The 18,662-nt window shown below is 60.7% G+C and overlaps 1 protein-coding gene across 1 annotated transcript in view; it reads left to right on the forward strand.

Annotated features, from left to right (window-relative positions):
* The window catches only part of LOC129147385 (basic salivary proline-rich protein 1-like), an 84,035-nt gene that overhangs the window by 52,837 nt on the left and 12,536 nt on the right, over nucleotides 1-18,662 (forward strand). Inside the window, exon 3 of the mRNA XM_054709329.1 lies at nucleotides 5,199-5,326. Coding sequence (XP_054565304.1) covers nucleotides 5,199-5,326 — 128 coding nt within the window. The remainder of the gene's footprint in view (nucleotides 1-5,198; nucleotides 5,327-18,662) is intronic.

The raw sequence follows: 18,662 nt of genomic DNA on the forward strand, positions 1-18,662 counted from the left end.
TACAAAGATGTGGCTCCTTGTCACCTCTCTGTCCCATCTTTTCCCACTCACCCATTGCTCTCTGCTCCAACCACACCAGCCTCTGCCATTCCTTGAATATTCCCACCCTGTTCCTGCTCGGGGCCTTTGCACGTGCTGTTCCCTCTATCTGCAGTCTGCCCTCAGAGAGCTGCATGCCTCACTACTTAGTCTTTCAAATCTGTTCTCAAATGATTTCAAGTGTGAGCTTCCTGAGCCCCAACATGAAAACAAAGCTCCAGCCCGCTCCCTCGCTTCACGTGTGGTAGCACTGCCCCACCTGATGGAACGTGCTGCGCCGTTTGCTCAGTCACTCTGCTTCTTGCCTGCACCACAGCTGGAAAAGACTAGAAACGTTTTCTCATTCCTCACTCTGAATCCTCAACTCTTAGAACAGTGCCTGGAACACAGAAGGTGCTCAGTAAACATTTGCCAACCAAATGGATGGGTATTTCTGCTACACTCACGTTGCATGACCTTGAGCAGGTCAGTTGTTTGGACCTCAGGGACCTGTCTCTGAAATAGGGAGGGTGATTAAGTGGAGGCAGAGACAGAGGTTAGAAATCACGGGCTGACTCCTCCATAAACATGTGCGGAGTAGATGTGAAACCTGCCTGGCCACCTCTGACCCCAGGCCTTCATATTTGCACACAGCCCCCAGGCGAGGAGGGCCTGAGGGTCACCAGCCCAGGGCTGAACTTGAATGCAACTTCTGGGTCTCAGTGGCATGTGCCTGGTCTGATGGGTGGAGTCCAGAGCCCTCTTCTCTGCTTCTTGTGCCCACCGGGTGGCCCTGGCTAACCCCTGCCCCCGGTAGCATATCAGTGAGCCCTGCTACCCCCTTGCCTGCACCCTGCGAGCCCATGCTGGGTCTCCCCCACGGCTCCTGCTATTATTTAGCCCTGGGACAGCATTTAGACACAGACGTCACAGGAAAGCACCTATTCAGCGCTGAGCAAACCAACGGGCGCCGTCCAGGCCCAGCTCTCTTGAACACTGCGCCACCTCCCCAGGAAAGAGCGGGCCCTTTGAGACTGGGAACACCCCACGCTCGCCCAGAGAACTCTCCCACCAGTCAAGCTATGGGGTGGGTCCCCTCGCCCCACTTCGCCTGGATTAGGGCTCATTGGTGGGTAGTGGAGTCAGACCCCTGGACAGAGCAGGGATCTTGCCAGCCAGGCAACCTCCCGTGCTGGTCATTCCCTCAGCATTTATGGAGTGCCTGCTGTGTACTGGGTGCTGCTGCCCTGATCCCATGGAATCTGCCAATAGAGTCTGATGGGACAAGCCAGGGTTTGGGCGCCATGAAGACCTAAGTTTGAATCTTGACATTGTCACTTCATTCATTCATTCATTTGCTAAATGCATGTTGAGCACCTGCTCTGTGCCAGGCAGAGGTGGCAAGATCTCTCTAGAAACGTATGGTCAAGCAGGGATCAGACTGTCTTCTGTGTGTTGACAAACCTTCGACCGCCCTGAGGGATGGGCAGAACGCCGCGGGGCGCGCAGGGCTGTTCTAAGGACACGACACACGACACTCCCTTTAGCACTTAAAGGAAGGCCTTGGCCAGGCAGGGCCGTCCACCCCCTTTGGCAGATGTGAATCTGGACCTTCCACCCGACGGCCCCAGGAACAACAGAGGGCGCTGGACAGATGAAGGGCTCTGCTCTCCTTTAGAATAAGCCATGGTACCACCATCTCATTCCTCCAACCCCCCGGCATGCGAGGGGGATCCAGAGCCCTGAAGGGCAGCCCCGGAGCGCCCCTGCTGCCCTTGCCCTGGTGCTCTCCATCCCCACCCCCTGTTGTTCTCTTAAGGGGCTGCTGGCTCCCAGAAGAGAACGCCCGGCCTGGCCATGCTCACAGGAGGGGCTGGGGTCGGCCTCATGCCGTCCTTCACTTCCCCATTGAACCATTCAACAGATACTGAGTGTGTGCCAGGCACCATTCCAGATACGGAGGGTACACAAACAAAAATAAATCCACGGACAGGTAAATTATGTGGTCCATTAGAAGCTAGGGAAGAGCCTTCCAGGCAGAGGGACCAGCAAGGACAAGGCCGTGAACTGAGAGTGGGCCTGCAAATTCAAGGGACAGTGAGGAGGGTGGGGATGCGATCAGAGGTGGTGGGCCTGACCGCGTGGGACCTCAACAGCTGTGAGGACTCTTCCTTCCTTGATTGCTCTAAAACCAGGGTGGGGTGGGAGCCTGCCTGCTCCAGGGGAAGAGGCAAGCACTGCCATTCTAGTCTGGCCGGTCTTGACCTTTTGTGGGTGGCTGCATGGAGGAGGTGACTGAGTCAGGCTGTGACAGGGACAGGCTGAGGCGAGGGTCAGGTGGCACTGTGACAGGTCATGGATCGGTTTATGGCTGGGTTGGTGTCCCCAGCAGATATTTGTGCGTGTGTTTTATCTAATGGTGCACACAGTGGGCCTCTCCTGGCTCACCCAGTGGCCTTAGGTCTGAGGGCCCTGGTTCCCAGGCCAGATCATAAAGGTAGAGACGGAGCAGTCTGCATTTTAAAGATGGCGGCCCAGGGAGGAGCGGGGCTGCCTGGGGCCTGCTGGCTGGGAGTGGCTGCTTGCAGTCAGCCCCTTCACAGGTGAGCCAGGGCTCCGTCAGCCCAGAGGGCTGTTTTGGGTCCATTTCTGGGAGCGAGGCCTGCTCTTTGTCCCCAGGTGGGCGCCACACTCCGGAGTCTGGATGCTCCGGGCCTGGCAGTAAGCTAGTTTCCTTGGCAGAGGGATCAGCATGAGCAAGAAGACAGCGAGGCTCTGGGCACTGGGACTGATTAGGTCCGGGCTAGAGCCCAGGATCTGTTTTTAGTTTCCCAGTTGACACTGGGATTGCCTGTTTACGCCACTGGGAAACGGGTGGTCTCTGCCACCAGCCCCTGCACAGGCCTCAGCCAAGGACCTGGTGGCACAGCAATCCTGGCACGAAACCCTTTTTTGCTCTCCGCACCCCAACCCAGAGGGGGCTGGACTGAGGGAGGCCCTGGAGCAGTGAGGTGGAGATGCTGCCAGGGAGGGTGGGGGAAGCCCCTACCCTGGATGTATGGGGAGGTTGGGAGATGCGGGTGGGAGATGGGGAGAGGGGAGGTGGCCATCTCTGAACCACAAAACCTGTGCTCCTCCCCGCTTACCAGAACAGAGAGGGGTCTGAGTGGGAAGCTTGGTGAGGGTTGAGGAGAGTGAAACACTAGCGAGTGGAGACCAGAGGAGAGCGGAGAGAGCCAGGTCTGACAAGGCTGTGTGGTCTGTGGCTCAATAATCCATAATGATGATCGATAATAGAATAGACCGACCCCTGTAGGTCGGACACATGTCTGGAAAGAAGGGTGGGTGGGTGGATGGAGAGGCGAATGGATGGATGAATGAATGAGTGACTGGCTGCGTGGGCGGTGAGACGCCCAGGAAGGCGGTGGCCAGCCCAGCGCTCAATCACAGTGCCTTGGCATCACGCCCTCCTGACCGCTCAGACCCCCACCCCCACTGCTCAAAACGTCCCCGCACCCCCGCCCCACCGCAGCCGCCTGGGCACGTAATTCCAGGCTCGAGGCAGCTTGGGGACTGGGCAGGGAGGGGCCGCACCACTGCGCGGGGCTCCACGCCAGCCTTCAGCGTCTTGGCAGGGCCACCCCTCTGCCGAGGGGTGGGGGTCAGGAGGGGAGGAAACCTGGAGGTGTGGTCCGCCCTGAAACACCCGCCCCCTCCCCGCCGTCTTCTTTGTCTCCGGCTAGTCCTCCACTGTCTCCCGTCCACGACCTGCTTCTTCAGGCAACCCTGGCCGCGCAGGCTTCCAGGCTGCTCCTGGACCCCAAGTGTCAGCTCCGGCTGCCCCAGCCCTTGGGCAGCTTCCCCTGCGCAGCAGGGTCCTCCAACCCCAGTGTCTCCAGCACCTGGAGCGGGCAAGTGTCAGGGTCTGTGTCTAAGCTGCGTCTCCAGTGCAGAGAGGGGGCGCAGATGAAGTCCCCGCCTCCGCCTTCCCTCTTCCTCCCTCCTCCGCCACGGCTGGGCGCTCCGAGCCCTGACCCCGCCGCAGCCTGTTCGAGCCTTAGTGGTTCTTCTGCGGTTATGGGATCCCCGACACCACTCGGACCACCGCCACCTCCACCTCGCCCGCCAGGCCTCAGACCCACACGCAGAACACAGCCCCAGGCAAGATCGCCCTCAGACACGCACCACCGCCTTTCGCGGACCCACGGCCCTGCACAAGCGCACTCCTCCTCCATGCACAGCCCCAACAGCCACAATCCCACTCGCAAACAAGCCCACACGTAACACAACACCCCCCAGACACACTCGGGCCCACGCAGACACAATCCCCCCAACCTCACACAGACACAGCTCTGCACAGGCGCAGTCACACCCACGCAGGCACCCCCCCATAAACAATCGCATACAAACATGACCCACGCAGGCACCGCATCACTCGGTTCCTCTGAGACCCAGAGACACATTCACAGCTCGCAGCCATTCACAGCTCGCAGCCAGACCCCTACGCCCCGTGACATTCACACGTAGGACAGACCAGCAGTAGACGCCTCATTGATACACACACGGACTGAAACGCGCAGCCAGGAAGAGCTCACCCACCGGCTCGTAAGTCACTGGGAAAATATTAAAGCGTTCCCTCCCTCCCCTTTTATCTCTGGCTGGCGTGCGCGCGCGCGTACACACACACACACACACACACACACACACACACACACACGGAAACATTCGCCCCACCCCCCATCCCTAAGCGCCACCGAGCCTCCTAGCCTGTGACCCGGAGCCCCCGCAGTGAGCCGCTGGAGCGTCCCCCCGCGCCCCTTCCTCCCCGCTCCCCCTTCCTCTCCCCTCCCCCTCCTCTGGCGCGAGGGCTGCGCGCAGTCAAGCCCCCTCGTCGCGCGCCCCTCCCCGCGCGCGTGTGCGCGCCCCCCCCCCCCCCCGCCCCGCGTCTGCATCGCGCTTTCCGAGTGGATGCGGCCACGGGGCGGTCTAATTACCTCCTGTCCCCTGGCGACCCGTGAATAATGGCTACTGAGGGCGCTCGCAGGGGCTGCTGAGAAGGAAACGCGGGGCGCGAGAGGCGCGGCGCGCGCGGGAGCGCGAGGGAGAAGGAGCGAGCCGGGCTGCGCGGCGGCGGCGGAGAGAAAGGAATCGTGCGAGCGCTCACATTTTTTTCTCCCAAGGACCTCCGGCTGCCGAGTTCTGGAAGAAGCGAAGGGGAGCGGGCGTGCGCGGAGGAGGAGACTGCCTGGGGAAGGGAGACGGCGAGACGCGCAGCGCCGGCGCTGGGAGACCCGGGAGGAGCCCGCAGGTATTGTTGGCGGAAGCTTTGTGCCTTCGGGGAGCGGTTCTGGGGTGCGCGGGCTCCCGGGTCCCCGACCGCCGCGGCGCTCCTGACCCGGCACCCCTCCCGCACGCCGCAATCTTGGCTGGAATTGCAGCTTTGCCTGTTCGGGGTTGGTTTTCCGTGTCGGTTGAGGGAATTGGTCTCAGGAGAAGGAATTTCTTCCCTTTTTTTTTTTTTTTTTTGCCGCAGTTTGGTTGTGCTGGAGATTCCTTCCTCCCCTTTCCTCCACGGCCTTGGCGACAGTCGTACTGGCGGAAGGCAAGGGGCTGCGCTGGAGGGGCTAGTGGCAGTGGTGGGAGTGAGATACGCCGGCGAAGGGAGGAGTGTTTTTGCTCAAGTTCCCAGTCTGCGCCCCAGAGCTGGTGGCCGGCGAGGGCCGTTGGCGCACCCCGTCCTGCTCCCGGCAACCGGTGGGAAACTTCCCGGGAGCGCAGCCTCCTGGGGAACTTGGCGCCCCTGTCGCCTCCGGTGCTTCCTCCGGCTGCCCGCGAGCGCCTAAGGCTGCGCTCACCCGCCCCGCCTTCCTCTACCCCCAGCGGCTTCCGGATCGGTACCGGGCCGAGCTGCAGCTTCAAACACTCCCCCTGGAGACCCTCCCCACGCCTCGCGCCAGCGCTGCCGGCTCCGGTGCCGATGGCCGGGCTGACAATGAAATCCTGCGCTTCTGCTGTCGGGTGGGGGTTAGTAGAAGCTTGGTCTCCCCTGGGGCTACTGACCCTGTGGAGGGGGGGAGGGGGGGGAGACCTATCAGGAGGAGGGGCTTGTTGGGGTCAGAGACTTTGACGTAGGATGGCGCCTGGGGTGGGGGCGGGGCGGGGGCAGGTGAGCTGCCGGGAAGGCCGGAGGCCTGGGTTCTCGCCCCGGGCGGTGGATTCTTGGGCTTGCTGATTGGCGACTTCGGATCGTCGTCGTAGTCGGGCCTCCCCAACCTCAGCCTCCTCCCTCCAGCTGGGCCTCCTCCCCTCACGTACAATGCAGGCTTCAGAGGTGATCCGGAGGGTGTGTGTGTGTGTGTGTGTGTGTGTGTGTGTGTTTCTTTCTTGCGATCCACAGCAGATGCTGCTCTGGTGACCGGTGATTCGAGCGCCTCATCCCCTCCCGCAGGGGCTGGGGGTGGGAAAAGAGGGGGAGGGGAGTGATGGGAACTTCTTTTCCCACTGGGGCCTTGGGAGGGAGTGGTAGCCCAGAGAATTTCTGGGGATTGCACTCTGATTTCAACTCAGAGTGGGGGCCGTGAGGTCAAAGCTCCCAGATCCGTTTGCTCCTTTTTTTGGGGGGGGGGGGTGTGGAGGCGCTAGTTGGAACGGGATTGGGGGAGGAGAGTCCATGGGAACCTGCCTTAATGGGATTCCCAGGTGTGCAGCCCAAGGGCTAGCCAGGGACCCTGAAGCTGGACACCCAGGCGGGTGAAGGAAATTCCCGTTTAAAGAGAGGATTCCTGGGGGAGTGTGGAGGCACCTTGGTGTGTGTGTGTTGGGGGGGGCGGTAGCAGACCGTTTTCAGGCCAGTCTATGGCTTGGTCCAGGAATAGAGAGGGTTCCCCCGTTCTCTCAGCCCCCACATGGCAGGAACTGGGAGCAGGACCCTTTGACTTGCCCACAGGGAGGGAGCTAGCAGATGCCTGGCCCCTACGCCGCCTCCTCGGAGCAGGACCTGGAGGGTGGAGCCTGAAATAAGAGCCCGAGAGGGTGTTGCCATCAGGGGCCCCCTGTGTCCCTGAGGCTTTGAAAAAGGGTTACTTGACTTGGCAGGCCCACAGGAACTGGAAGTGGAATCATAGGGACTGGGGGCGGGGAGGGGAGGGGGGTCTTCTGCACTCGCCCCCCCTCCCCGCCGCACCAAGCACAGCTGGAGGCTCGGTGGTTAAGGGGGAGTTTCTGACCCCTAGGCTAGACTGTGAGGCCCAGGTGCTGAGGGCAGAGCTGGGTGAGGTCATGGGGGGCAGGGCTCAGTAGGGGGGCAGGGTTAGTTTCTCCTCACTCCCAGGAGAAAGCGCGCCCCTTAGGCACAAGCCCCTGGGGTGTAGGTATTTGAGGGGCTGTCTTCTCTCTCCCCCCCCCGCCCCCCCCCGCATTTCCATTTCCGTTTCCTGCTGGTGAGAACCTGTCCTGGGGATCTTAGAGCCCTGAGGCTTGGCACAGGATGGGCCCCGGGCTTTGGCTAGACCAACACAGGAGTGAATGGATCAGTAATGAATGAATGAATGAATGAATGAGTGAGTGAGTGAAAGGGTAAGGTTTCTCAATTGGAGGAGTTTAGCCTTTTTTTTTTTTTAAGAAAAGGACCTTTTAAAATATGGCTCATAGAAAATCTGAAAAATGAAAGGAAACAAAGGGGTGCTGAGCCTCGCGGCCGTGGCAGCGTGTGCTGATGCCCTCCGCCCTCTGCAGTCCCTGTGGCGGGCGGTCTTGTTTGTAAAGGCGGCGGCGTCATTCTCCGTCCGCTGTGCATCCTGCTTTCTCCTTGGCACGCGAACAGCAGTCTTTTCCTGTTTTGCAACCAGCTCGTCATAAACACCATGTCTTCAGGCTTTTCCAAGCCGGTGGCTGTACCATCATTTACTTAATATTCCCCTTTTGCTCAGCATTCTGGATGCTCCTGATGAATGAGGTAGTGGATATATTTTTGTGTAGAAAGGTTTCTTTGATGTTTAAGATGATTTCCTAAAAATGATTCTGCTGATGCCAAAGGCTCCGACGTGCCTGCAGTAGAAGAAATGGGCCTCTCATTTTTCCCGGAGAAGGGGCACATGATTCTCTTTCCTTCCAGCACAATCTAGAACCTTCTATCAGACCCCAAAAGAGCCTTGGCAATGAATCACCTGTTTGACCCTCCGCCTTTGACAGAGGAGGGACGGAACCCAGGGAAGGAGTGCGTTCCAAGGTCGCACCGCAGTTGCTGGGCCTTGCAGCAGCCAGGACCGGGCTACTGGTCTGCCATGTTGTTTTCTGCACCCTGAGAGTCCCTAGGGCTCCTGTAGCTGGACCTCATCTACCTCACAGATGGGGACGTTGAGACCCCCAGAGTGGAGAGAAGCACCCAGCATGCCTCCAGCTGAGATGGGCTCCCAAGCCCTTCTCTGTCACACTCACTGGCTGTGGCCACAGGATCTGGGGTCCCCCAAGTTACCAGCCTGCCATTGGCCAGCCATGCGATCCCTGTTGTCATCTCCCCCCACATCTTGCCCTTCCTCTTTGCCATCCCATTTTCCAGAAGGAAAAGCCAGGAATCAAAGCAGGTGCAGCAAGAGGGGTGAGACTTGCAGAGGCCAGAGGTCCGCAGCGGTGCTGCCCTCCCTTGTGCCTCAGTTTACTTGTCCAAAGAGCAAAATCTGGATCGGTTGGGAGCTGGGGGCAGGTGTTGCACAGGTACCCCCTGTGGGGGAGGGGAAGGACCAGCTACATCTTGAATTCTCCCTCTGACCTTAGATTGACCCCAGGAGGCCCCCTGGGGAGGGAGAGGGAGTGGGAGAGGGGAGGAGACAAAGGAGAGAGAAGAGAATGGCCTCCCCAATACCCATACAATACCCATTGAGCCCCCAACTTCTTCTCCCCAGAGGAGAAGTTGGGGGCTCAATGGGTATTGTATGGGTATTGGGGGGCCAGGGCTGGATGGCCAGGAAAGGTTAGATATCCAGGGGCTCTGCCAGGGCTGTTTGGGGGAGGGGGGTCTGGGGCTCAGAAAGATCCCAGGTGCACCCAGGTGACAGGGAGGCAAGACCTTGGTGACGTCTCTGTTCGTGGGCTCCCCATTAGGCTGGGTGGCAGGGCCCTCGGCGTTGGGGGCTGGACCAGGCTGTTTGTAGGGGCAGGTCATTGTGGCTCTGACTTCCCGTCGCAGGGAAGGGACCTTCTGTCTGCCTCCTGCCCGCATGCCCACCAGCTGTGGAGTGTAGAGCAGCCCTCCCGTGAGGGGGGTATTTGGGCATTTCTGTGACCTGCCTCTGTGCTTGGGTGTGTCCCTGTAGGTGCCCGCACATCTGTGTGTGCCTTTGTGCGTGTGTGTCTGTGTCTGATCCTGTTTGTTTATTCTTGGGGGTTGGTGTGCCTGCCAGCCTGGGCCTGTGTGTGCCCACATTTGTGTGTGTCGGATTCTGTTTGCATATTTCTTGAGGGGTCTCTGTGCCTTGCATCTTTGGCATGTGCCCTGTCTGTGAGTCTCTGTTCCCATTTGAGCATTTCTGGAGAGCATGCCCCAGGCTTGGGCACGCTCACGTGTGGCTGTGTGAGCACACGCTCCTAATGGCCCCGGAGGATGCGGGCGGCAGGCTCTTTCAAGCTGCTTCGAAGGTTGTGCTGGGTGGGTGGAGGGGGGGCAGCCCTCAGTGTGGAGGGGTGGGTACAGGAAGGCAAAGGAAAATCTTAAAAGACTGTCTTCCCTCTGGTCTCCAAGGAGATCAGCCTGTGAAATGATCTGCACGTTAATTAAAAATGATTGTATCCTGATTGAGCCATTCCTGCTCACATCCCCTCCAAGGGAGAGGGGGAGGCAGCCACCAGAGGATGTGAAACCGGGCAGGTCCAATGCAGGGCACAGCCAGCAGCCCACAGGGCCTCGGGCCTTGGCGGGGCCGAGTGGAGAGGTGTTAGGGGTATGCGTGGAGGCTGACTTGAGCTTTTCCTTTGAATGTAAAATACCCGCTCCTGTGGGTGGTGCTCTGAGCTCAGGAGCTGGGGGGCAGCCACCAGGCCCCATGGGTCCTCACTCATGTGCTGGGCACCAGCCTGATTGTTTACCCAGATCCTGTGAGTCAGCATTTGTAGTTCTGGGTTTACAGAGAAGTAACAAGCTTGAGGTCATAGAGCCAGAAGTTGGGGGCCCCAGCCTGGGCCCAGTCTTCTGACCCCAAGGCCCAGATCCCCTTCCTAGCTCTCAGCTGTCCCCAGACTCACAATGAGGGGTCCTCCCTCTGCATGACCCTTGAGGAGCTGAGGCTTCAAGGACACGCCCTCTCATCCTCCACGAACCCGAGTGGTTTCTCTCTGAGGGCAGGCTCCACGGGGTTAGGGCGACGATGGCCATTCACGTGGGGAGCCTGATGGCTTGCCGGCCGGGTAGCTCCTGTCTGACCCAGGTCACCTTTGCCCGACTGGGATGACCTTCTCCCACTCCCACCCCCCATCCCCCAAGGTGGCTGATGATTCGGCCGCAGACCAGCCACAGGTGCCCCTGGGGCCTGCCAGCTGCCACGTACCGACACTCCTGGGTATTTGCCACCAAGACCTTTCTGGGAAAGGTCGGGGTCTTGCCTGGGTATCTCGCCCCCAGCCAGCCCTGGAAGGACGGCAGAGGTAAGAGAAAGCAGTCATAACAACAACAACCCAGGTGGTCCTCACTGTACCCGGCATCGGTGTTGTGGTTCATAGCGTGTAGGTGCGGGGGTGAGCCGCTCACCGGGGCCTTCGTGGAGACCTGGCTTCGGCAGCCACATTCAGAAGCCCCTGAGCGCCCTGGCCCCGTGTTGAGCCTCGCTCCCCTCGGTGCAGGGGGAAGCGTAGCTTTTCCCGGGGGCCCTGCTGGGAAAGGAGGGAGACCCGGTCCCGTGTGTCCAGTGCCTGGCAGCAGCCGGCACACGGGGTCCTTCAGGCACCTGTGTGGCCACTCCGGGCTTTGAGTTGGCAGGCTTCTGTGGAGGGAGACACGACATCACTCCCTTGGTGCTTTCTAGGAGACATTCTGGGGCTGAGGTGACTGTCACCTCAGTAGGAGCCTCCAGGGGGCTAGGAAGCTCCTGGGACCCCCCTTGTCCCAGAAGCTGCATTATCTGAGAATGGGAAAAGGGAGGGATGTTCCTCCTGGACCAGGTTTCTTATGGGGAACTTGACCAAGGGTAGGGTTCTGGGTCCAGAAATAGTCTTACAGAGAATCAGAGGGCAGATGGGATCGGAAAAGTTAGCACCCACAGGCTCCCAAGGGCAGAATTGGGAGAGACACAGGCCGATGTTGGCTTATCCCACAAAAAGCCCTTTGCACTGAGGCATCAGAGACCCACCTGCCCCAGGCTGTCCCTGCAAGGCCACGCCCAGGAGCACCTTGAGCGAGATGGCACTGTCTTTCCGCAGAATGCCCCTTCCGCCTCCCCCAGGGCCTGAGACCTCCTCCCATCACTGCGGGCGCAGAGAGGGGGCGGGAGGCCCTGCCTAAAGGGGTGATCAGAGGATGCACTCATGCTTGCATAATGCAGGCCCACCCTCCGGAGGCCCTGCAGGCCCCGGGCAGTGCTGAGGGGCACCTGGCCTCCTGAGGTCGCAGCTCAGCTGTGCCAGGGTGGCCTATGGGGTGTCCATCGCCTACCTTCTCAGGACCCGAGACCAGATGTTTACATGACATCTGGTCTGTGTATGTCGGATCTAACCCAGCAACCCACCCGTGGCCCCCAAGGTGCAGGCTCCAGGGCTCACTAAGACTGCCTGTCTCTGGCTCTGAGCCTCCGTCTGCAGGCCTGAGAGCTGTCAATGTGCCGGCCTCCTGCACATCCCACCCCCACCCGGCCCTTGTTAGCTGTCTTAGAGTTGAGGGGTGGAAGCAGAGGGCTCACACAGGTGCCATTCCTCCTGATGGTGCCCGCACTCCTGCGGCTGTTCCCACTGACGGGCAGCACAGGGGTGCGGGGGCATCTGACGGCGCCTGGTGTACAGGTCCAGCTCCATTTCCCATTCCCTTCCGTCTTGTTCAGCATTCAGCTTGCAGCCTCAGAGGCGCAGGGAGGCCGGCTCCCCAGTCAGCCAGTCAGCGTGGGTCTCCGGAGGAGAGTACTCGCCCGAGGCTGGGAGGGAAACCGGTGACTGCAGGAGGCGGCGCATGCTGGGAGGCCGGCAGTGTGAAGGGGCCTGGAGAGTTCTAGAAGGTCAGAGGTAGGTGGGAACAGGGAAGTCATAGACAGGAGTGGAGGTTGAGTTCCCTGGGGCCTTGACTGCTGTGAAGCGATGGATCTAAGGATGCAGGAAAAGAAGGGGGTCCCCCCTCCCCATGCAAGGGCGTGGAGCTGGGAATGTGTGGAGGCCCAAGGTGGCAGAGGCCTGGGTGTGGCTGCGTGCCCTCTGCCTGCCCCTTCTCCTTGCAGAGCCTCAGTTTCCTCCCTCAGAAATTCAGTTCCTGACTGCTGAGCCCCGAGCCTCCGTCCTAACTCATTGGGCCCAGACAGGACAGGGCTTCCTCCTTATGACCGCGCTCCCCACTCTTGGTGGACCTGGGGTGCTGCTCCAGAGGGAAGCGGGCCAGGCCCAGCCCTGCAGCTTGTCACCTAGCCCTGGGGGCGGGGCGATGGTTAGGTCTCCCTGAGAAGAGGTGGTCTGTGGGGAGCAGTAGTTACCCCAGCAGATTGCAGTTCCTCTTCCGGGAAGAAGGCTTCTCACAGAGAAGAGGAATGCACCTGAGCCCAGGGAGGGGCAGGAGGGGAAAGCCTAGTGGTCAAGGCCATTCTCTCAGCGGAGATATGCGATGGCCCTGCCGGTGCGCCTGCGCATTGCCCTGCTGCACCTGGAGCTGCGTGCGTGCGTGACCTCAGTGGTCAGGAACGGCTGGGAGACGGGCTGAGGCCTCGGCTCAGTGTCCGCATGCCCATGCTGGCCGAGCTCGCAGGGGGCTGTATTTTCTGCTGTGTCTGCAGAGTCCCCGCTCAGTGGAGTGTGCCCCCGCCCAGACCTGGGTTGTCTCTCTGGCACCCCGCTTTTACTGGTCGTTGGGGCTGATTCCACATGGGTGGTGCCGGGGTCGCCCACACAGTCCCTAGACTCAGGGGGCCCGGGCGGGCGCTGCCCCAGCCCAGGTAAGGGGCCGTGGAAGGGCTCGGTGCTGGCGGGCACCCAGCTCCTCCCGGGAACAAGGCTACGACCTGCTGGGCAGGCCTGACCCCTGGCCCTGGCTAGCCTGCTGGTGCCACCCAGGATCCGTCCGCGAGAGGACACCATTGTAGGGGCTTTGATGTCGCTCTTCGTGGACAAGAAGCGTGGGAAGCAGAGTGGTGAGGCGTGCGGCTTGGGTCCCGGGGCCCCGGAGGGCAGGGGTCTGGCCAGGAGCCCTCTCTTTGACCCCCGCTTCAGGGCTCATTCTGACGGAGCTGCTGTGAAAATCGGCTCTTCAGCGAGCTGCTTCCCTGTCATTAAAGCACGCTTTCGTTGATATGCGGGAGGGGTGCGGTGCTCTCTGACATAACCTTTTGCTGAGGTGACAGCGGCGCTGAAAGGCCCCGGTTTAGCGGTGGGTTTGGGGGTGAGGACAGAGAATGCCGGTGCAGGCGGAGGCCTGGCCCCAGCTCGCCCATCCCAACGCGTGTCTGTTTCCATTCATGTCTGACCATGTGGCTTTCCCCTCCCATTTTTGAGAGAGGATCTTAGCTCCTAGAGGCGGGGAGGTCTAGGAAGAGAAAAAAAGGGCACCCAGGCCTGAGGGGGATGGAGAGTAGGGGTGAGTAAGGCAAGAGCTGGCCAGTGTGAGCGGCAGACAAAGGAACCCGGGCTGGGGGCAGACTCAAGGGCGAGCTCAAGGTCTGTTCGCATGTGCCCTTGGCCCCGGAGGACCAGAAGAGGGGGCTCTGAGGTTCCAGTTAATTAAGGCTGGTTCTAAATTGGGAAGATTAATAAATGGTAATTGTCCTCCCGCAGGAGTCGGCCAGAGCTCACCGATGCCTCTGGGAGCCCAGATGATGAATTCCAGGCCCCCCCCCCCCTGCCCCCGGCCCCTTTCTAGAGTCTCTGGAATTCCCACCCACAAGTATCAGGGACAGACCTGGTGCAGACCAGGCCACCTCCTTCCTGCCTGTGGGGTTCAGGGCATGGAGGTGTGTTACCTGCCTGTCCACGTGTCGGCACCTGAGGTCCTGGGACACATACGGCACATCTGTGTGTGTGTGTGTGTGTGTGTGTGTGTGTGTGTGTGTGTGGCTGGTACTCGCACCCTCCGTTCAGCTGCCTCCAGGCTTCCCTCCCGGAGAGCAGTGTCCCCCTTACGCCTCCCACCTGTCCAAGGACAAGGAGAGAGGACCTCCACGCGGCGCTCAGCAGGGCACGGCTTCGCACCTTCTGTGGAGAGCAGTGCCTGGCTGTTTGGACAGAGGTGACCCCAGGCTCCAGCTCCACCCAGAGCGGCCTCTAGAAGCTCGGGGCGGGGGGAATGCCCTCTGAGTGGGTGTGGGAGCAGGTGCCAGTGTGCAGCCTCCTGTCTTCTTTGGTCCCTTCTAGCCCAAGCCCTGGAGCCCGGAGCGTCCCAGTGGCGCCCCGGCCGTCACTGGGGGTGCCCGTCGGGCTAGCCTGGACTGGTCGGAGAGACCCACAGGGCTCCTGCCCCTTGGTGTCCCCAGAGCTTGACCCAGAGAGACCCGGAGAATGCGGATGAGGGTGAGAGTGTGTCAGTGCGGGCGGGCCTGTGTGTGGGTATGTGTTGTGTGTGTGTGTTCTGTGCACTGGTGTGGATAGGGCTGCAGGTGTCATGTGGACTTTTATGTTGTGAGTGTGTGTGAGGGGCTCGGGGTTGGGCGCGGAGGGGGTGGGTGTTTCTGTGCATGTGCAGGTGTTGACCGAACTCGCGTATGTGCACTTGGCTGGGGGGGCATGCTCTTGGTGAGGTATGTCGGGGGCTGTGTGAGGCCCTGCAGAGTCCTTTCTGGCCTGTTTCTTCCCGCCCCAGGTCCCTCTCACCACGCTTGCCTCCAGCTCAGGCCGGCTCCCAGCCGCCTCAAACCCTGACTATCTGTGCTCCCCGCTTCCAGGGATCAAAACACCTGCCAGCACAGCTCTTAACGTTACCCTTGTTCCTGCTACAAGATGGGCCCACCGGGACGGGGAGGAGGCCGAGGCCACCAGCTGCTCGGGCCCCGCCCTAGGAGAGCCTGAAGGAGCGGGTTTCTGACTTCCTGCCGCACCTAGGCCTCGAGGGAGACCTTTCCTGAGACACCCGGGGCTTTTCCAGACACGAGCTGGCGCGTTTCCAGAGACAGAATGCTTTTAGAAACCGGGCGCGGTATTTCTGGAGTCTGGATAAGCTCGTTTCTAGAGACAAGATGGAAAGCATTTCTGGAGGAGGGCCGTTTCTGAAGATGAAATAGGGCATTTTGGGAGATGAAATAGGAACATTGCTAGAGAGTGGAGAGGGCATTTTCTGGAGTAAAAATGAGGCCTTTCTGGATTCCTATTTCAAACATTATTAGAGATGAAACATTTCTGGAAATGGACAATTTCTAGAGATAAATTGTTGCACATCTGGAAATGGAATGTTTTTGAAGATGATACTGAAGTATTTTTGGAAATAAAATAGCGCACTTCTGGATTTGAGGTGTTTTTGGAGATGAAAAGGCACATCTCTAGAGAGGGGGGGACATTTCCGAGAAGTGGAGCATTGGGGTGCAGGCGGAGCCGCGATAGGGAGCACTGGCATTGCTGGAGGTGGGTTATATTTGAAGATGAACGGGGGCTATTTCTGGAGATAAAATGGAACATTTCTGGAGATACAACATTCTGGAGCTGAGAATTTCTGGACATTTTTGGATGGAAGATGGGATGATTTTGGATGGAGATGGAATTTCTCAGAGATGAGGGGGACACAGACCTCTTGAATAGATGGGGGTCTCGCAGGGCCCAGGAATGGCCCCCACCTGTGGCGCTTGTTTTGCAGGAGATGGACCTGAGTCCTATAGGGGAGGCCGCCCCGCCCCCAGGCCTGTGCTGGATCCACCCCGAGGGAGGCCGGGCCCTCAGTCCGCTCTGGGAGCCCCTCAGGCTCCGGCAGGAACAGACAGCGCCTGGATAGTTAGAGTCAGTTTCTCTCCATTTCCTTGAGCCATCTGAAGCTCCCTTCCCACTCTGCCAGGAGCCTCCACCCTCTCCCAGGCCCCCAGGGGGGACCTCGGGCAGCTCTGAGCTTGGCCCCGTTTCAGCAGAAGGATGGTGGGGTTACAAGGCTGAGTGTGGGCAAAGGCCCTGATCCTGCTCAGGTCCATGCTGATCGGAAGGGGTCTCGGGCCACCGCCCCGAAGCGGATATGGAGGCCTGTCACCCTTGAGCCTGGAGCCCTGGAGTCATTCTTTCTCTTTCTCAATTGAAATTTCAGCCTCAGTAATCCTGCCGCGGAGTGTGAGGCAGGGCGAGACCTGTGCCTGGCCAGTTTGGGGGAGGATGGGGAGCCCCTCTCCCGTCCCCAGAAGGAGCCAGGCAGTGACAGCCGCTATGCCCGGGGGCAGGGGGCTGCCCAGCCAAACACTGGTGAGGGGCATAGTGTGGAGGCTGCAGAGGGTGGGCTTGGTTTTAGTCAGTGGCAAACTGCAGCTGCACGGCGGGCATGCCCCCCTAAGAATCTGGGGGAGGGCGGAGAGGAGCGGGGCTGGCCTGCAGCAGGCGTGGAATGGGGCAGCCTGTGTTGGGAGCTTCTGAGCCAGGGTAGCAAGAAGGTGCAGCCCCCCAGAACCACTGCACCCTCCTGGCCGTGGGATCAGAGCGGGGGGGGGGGGGGGGGGGGGGCTGTGAGGCAGGCAGAGCGGGGGGGGGGGGGGGGTTGGGGGGGGCGGTGGCAGGCCCGGTCCTGGTTCAGGGCTGGGTGAGCGGCCGGCCTGGGGCGGGGGGTAGGTGGGCGGGGTATGGGCCGCTGAGGAGCCTGTTTTCCCAGCTGCGGTCAGGCAGGCTGGGTGGTGCGCTGGGCTGGGCACTGGGTCACATGTCTGTCTGTCTGTCTGCCTGTCTGCCTGTCTCTCTCTCTCTCTCTCCTCCTGGGTGGTCCCTGCCACCACTCGGGTCTGTCTGCTGGTGAGGGCAGAGGACTCCAGGGGCCAGTAGGAAACAGGGAGAAACCATGGACTCCAGGGGGGCCCTGGGCTGGGAGGCAACGCTGACGTATTGGGGCAAAATGTCGAGGCTGCCAGCTGCTACCCACATTTGTTCAGACTTAGTCAATCCCTGGCCCCTGGTGCTTGCAGGAAGCCAGAGGGTTTGCTCATGGGCCCCTGGGGTCTCAGTCTTCCCCATCTGGGAAATGAGATCTGTGCTCAACTAGGTAGGAGTTTTGGGAGCTAAAATATCTGCAAAGTGCTCAACTCTGCCGGTGCGGCTGTTGTTGTCACTGTCGTGAATACACATGCCCGGGCCCCGGCAGACCCAGCCCCGCGCCCACAGGAGCTGGGGGAATGGCAGCAGCTGTCCGGGGTGTCGTTACTGAGGTGTTTTACCCAACACCCAGAAACGTGTGTGGGGGAAGCTCCCTGCCCAGGGCCTTCTCCGCCGCCCCCCGGGGGGGGGAGGCTTTGTAACAAGGGAAACTGAGGCCTTTGGCGTGAGGAAGAGGTGGGGTGGGGAGGCCTGCCTCCTCCAGGTGCACTAGCGCCCGCAGGACAATCACACACCCATCAGGTGTTCTCTGGAAAACCCATTACAATGCACTCCACGCCAGCAAGGCCTCAGCACTCCGAGGAGCGCCCAGCTGGGCTTCGGTGGGGGCAGGGAGGGCCACGAGGCGCCTGGATGAGAAGGGACAAGTTGGCCCCAGGAACTGGGGAAGCAAAGAGGGCGGAGCAATGAAAAACGCTCCATCCCAGTGCTTGGAGGGGGAGCGGGGGATGGAATGCAGAGAAAATCTGGCTCCCAGGGGTCAGGGCCTGTGGCCATGGAGCCTGCCCTGGGCCCCTCCAGCCTGCAGAGCTGCAGACACAGCCCCGCACCTGCGCCCTCCCCGCCATCCCGCCTCCCGCTCCACTGCTGGACTATTCTGAGGCCTTAAGTTACACCTGTCCTGAGCTGGGCTTGGTCCGCCCCATAGAGGCCTCCTGGGATGGTCCGAGGTGCCAGCCTGCCTAGCCCACTGCTGAGCTGACCTTACCACCTTGCGCCCAGGCAGAGGGCAGCCCGCCGCCGTGCAAGCAGCTGGACTCACCCCACTCCCCATTGTGCGGGGCGGGAGACACCTCCTGATGCTGCCACCCTCACCCCAGGAATCACAGACCAGGATGAACCCCTTCCAAAGGGAACAGGGGGACCCAGACCTCAGCACCCCAGAGGGGACGGGACAGCTCACCTGCGTGTGCCAGGCCCCTGCCTCGGCTCTGGGCTTGGTGTCCACCGGGAGCCCCGGGAGACCCTCAGGACCTCACGTCTGGGGGAGAGGAGCGGCCAGACACACAGACTGCAGGCCCGGGAGGGCCAGGCCAGGCCCTGCCTGTCCCCCGCGCTCCCATGGCCTCCTTTTGGGGAGGACGCTGGCTAGGGGTCCCCAGCTCCTCCATTCAGAGGAACACTAGGTCCTCGGGGCTAATGACATGCGCTCTTCCCCTGAAACACCTCCCGGAGCTCTGACCCTACCCAGCCGCCCTCGGAGAATGGGC

This window comes from Eptesicus fuscus, chromosome 20, assembly GCF_027574615.1.
Source record: "Eptesicus fuscus isolate TK198812 chromosome 20, DD_ASM_mEF_20220401, whole genome shotgun sequence".
Taxonomy (NCBI): domain Eukaryota; kingdom Metazoa; phylum Chordata; class Mammalia; order Chiroptera; family Vespertilionidae; genus Eptesicus; species Eptesicus fuscus.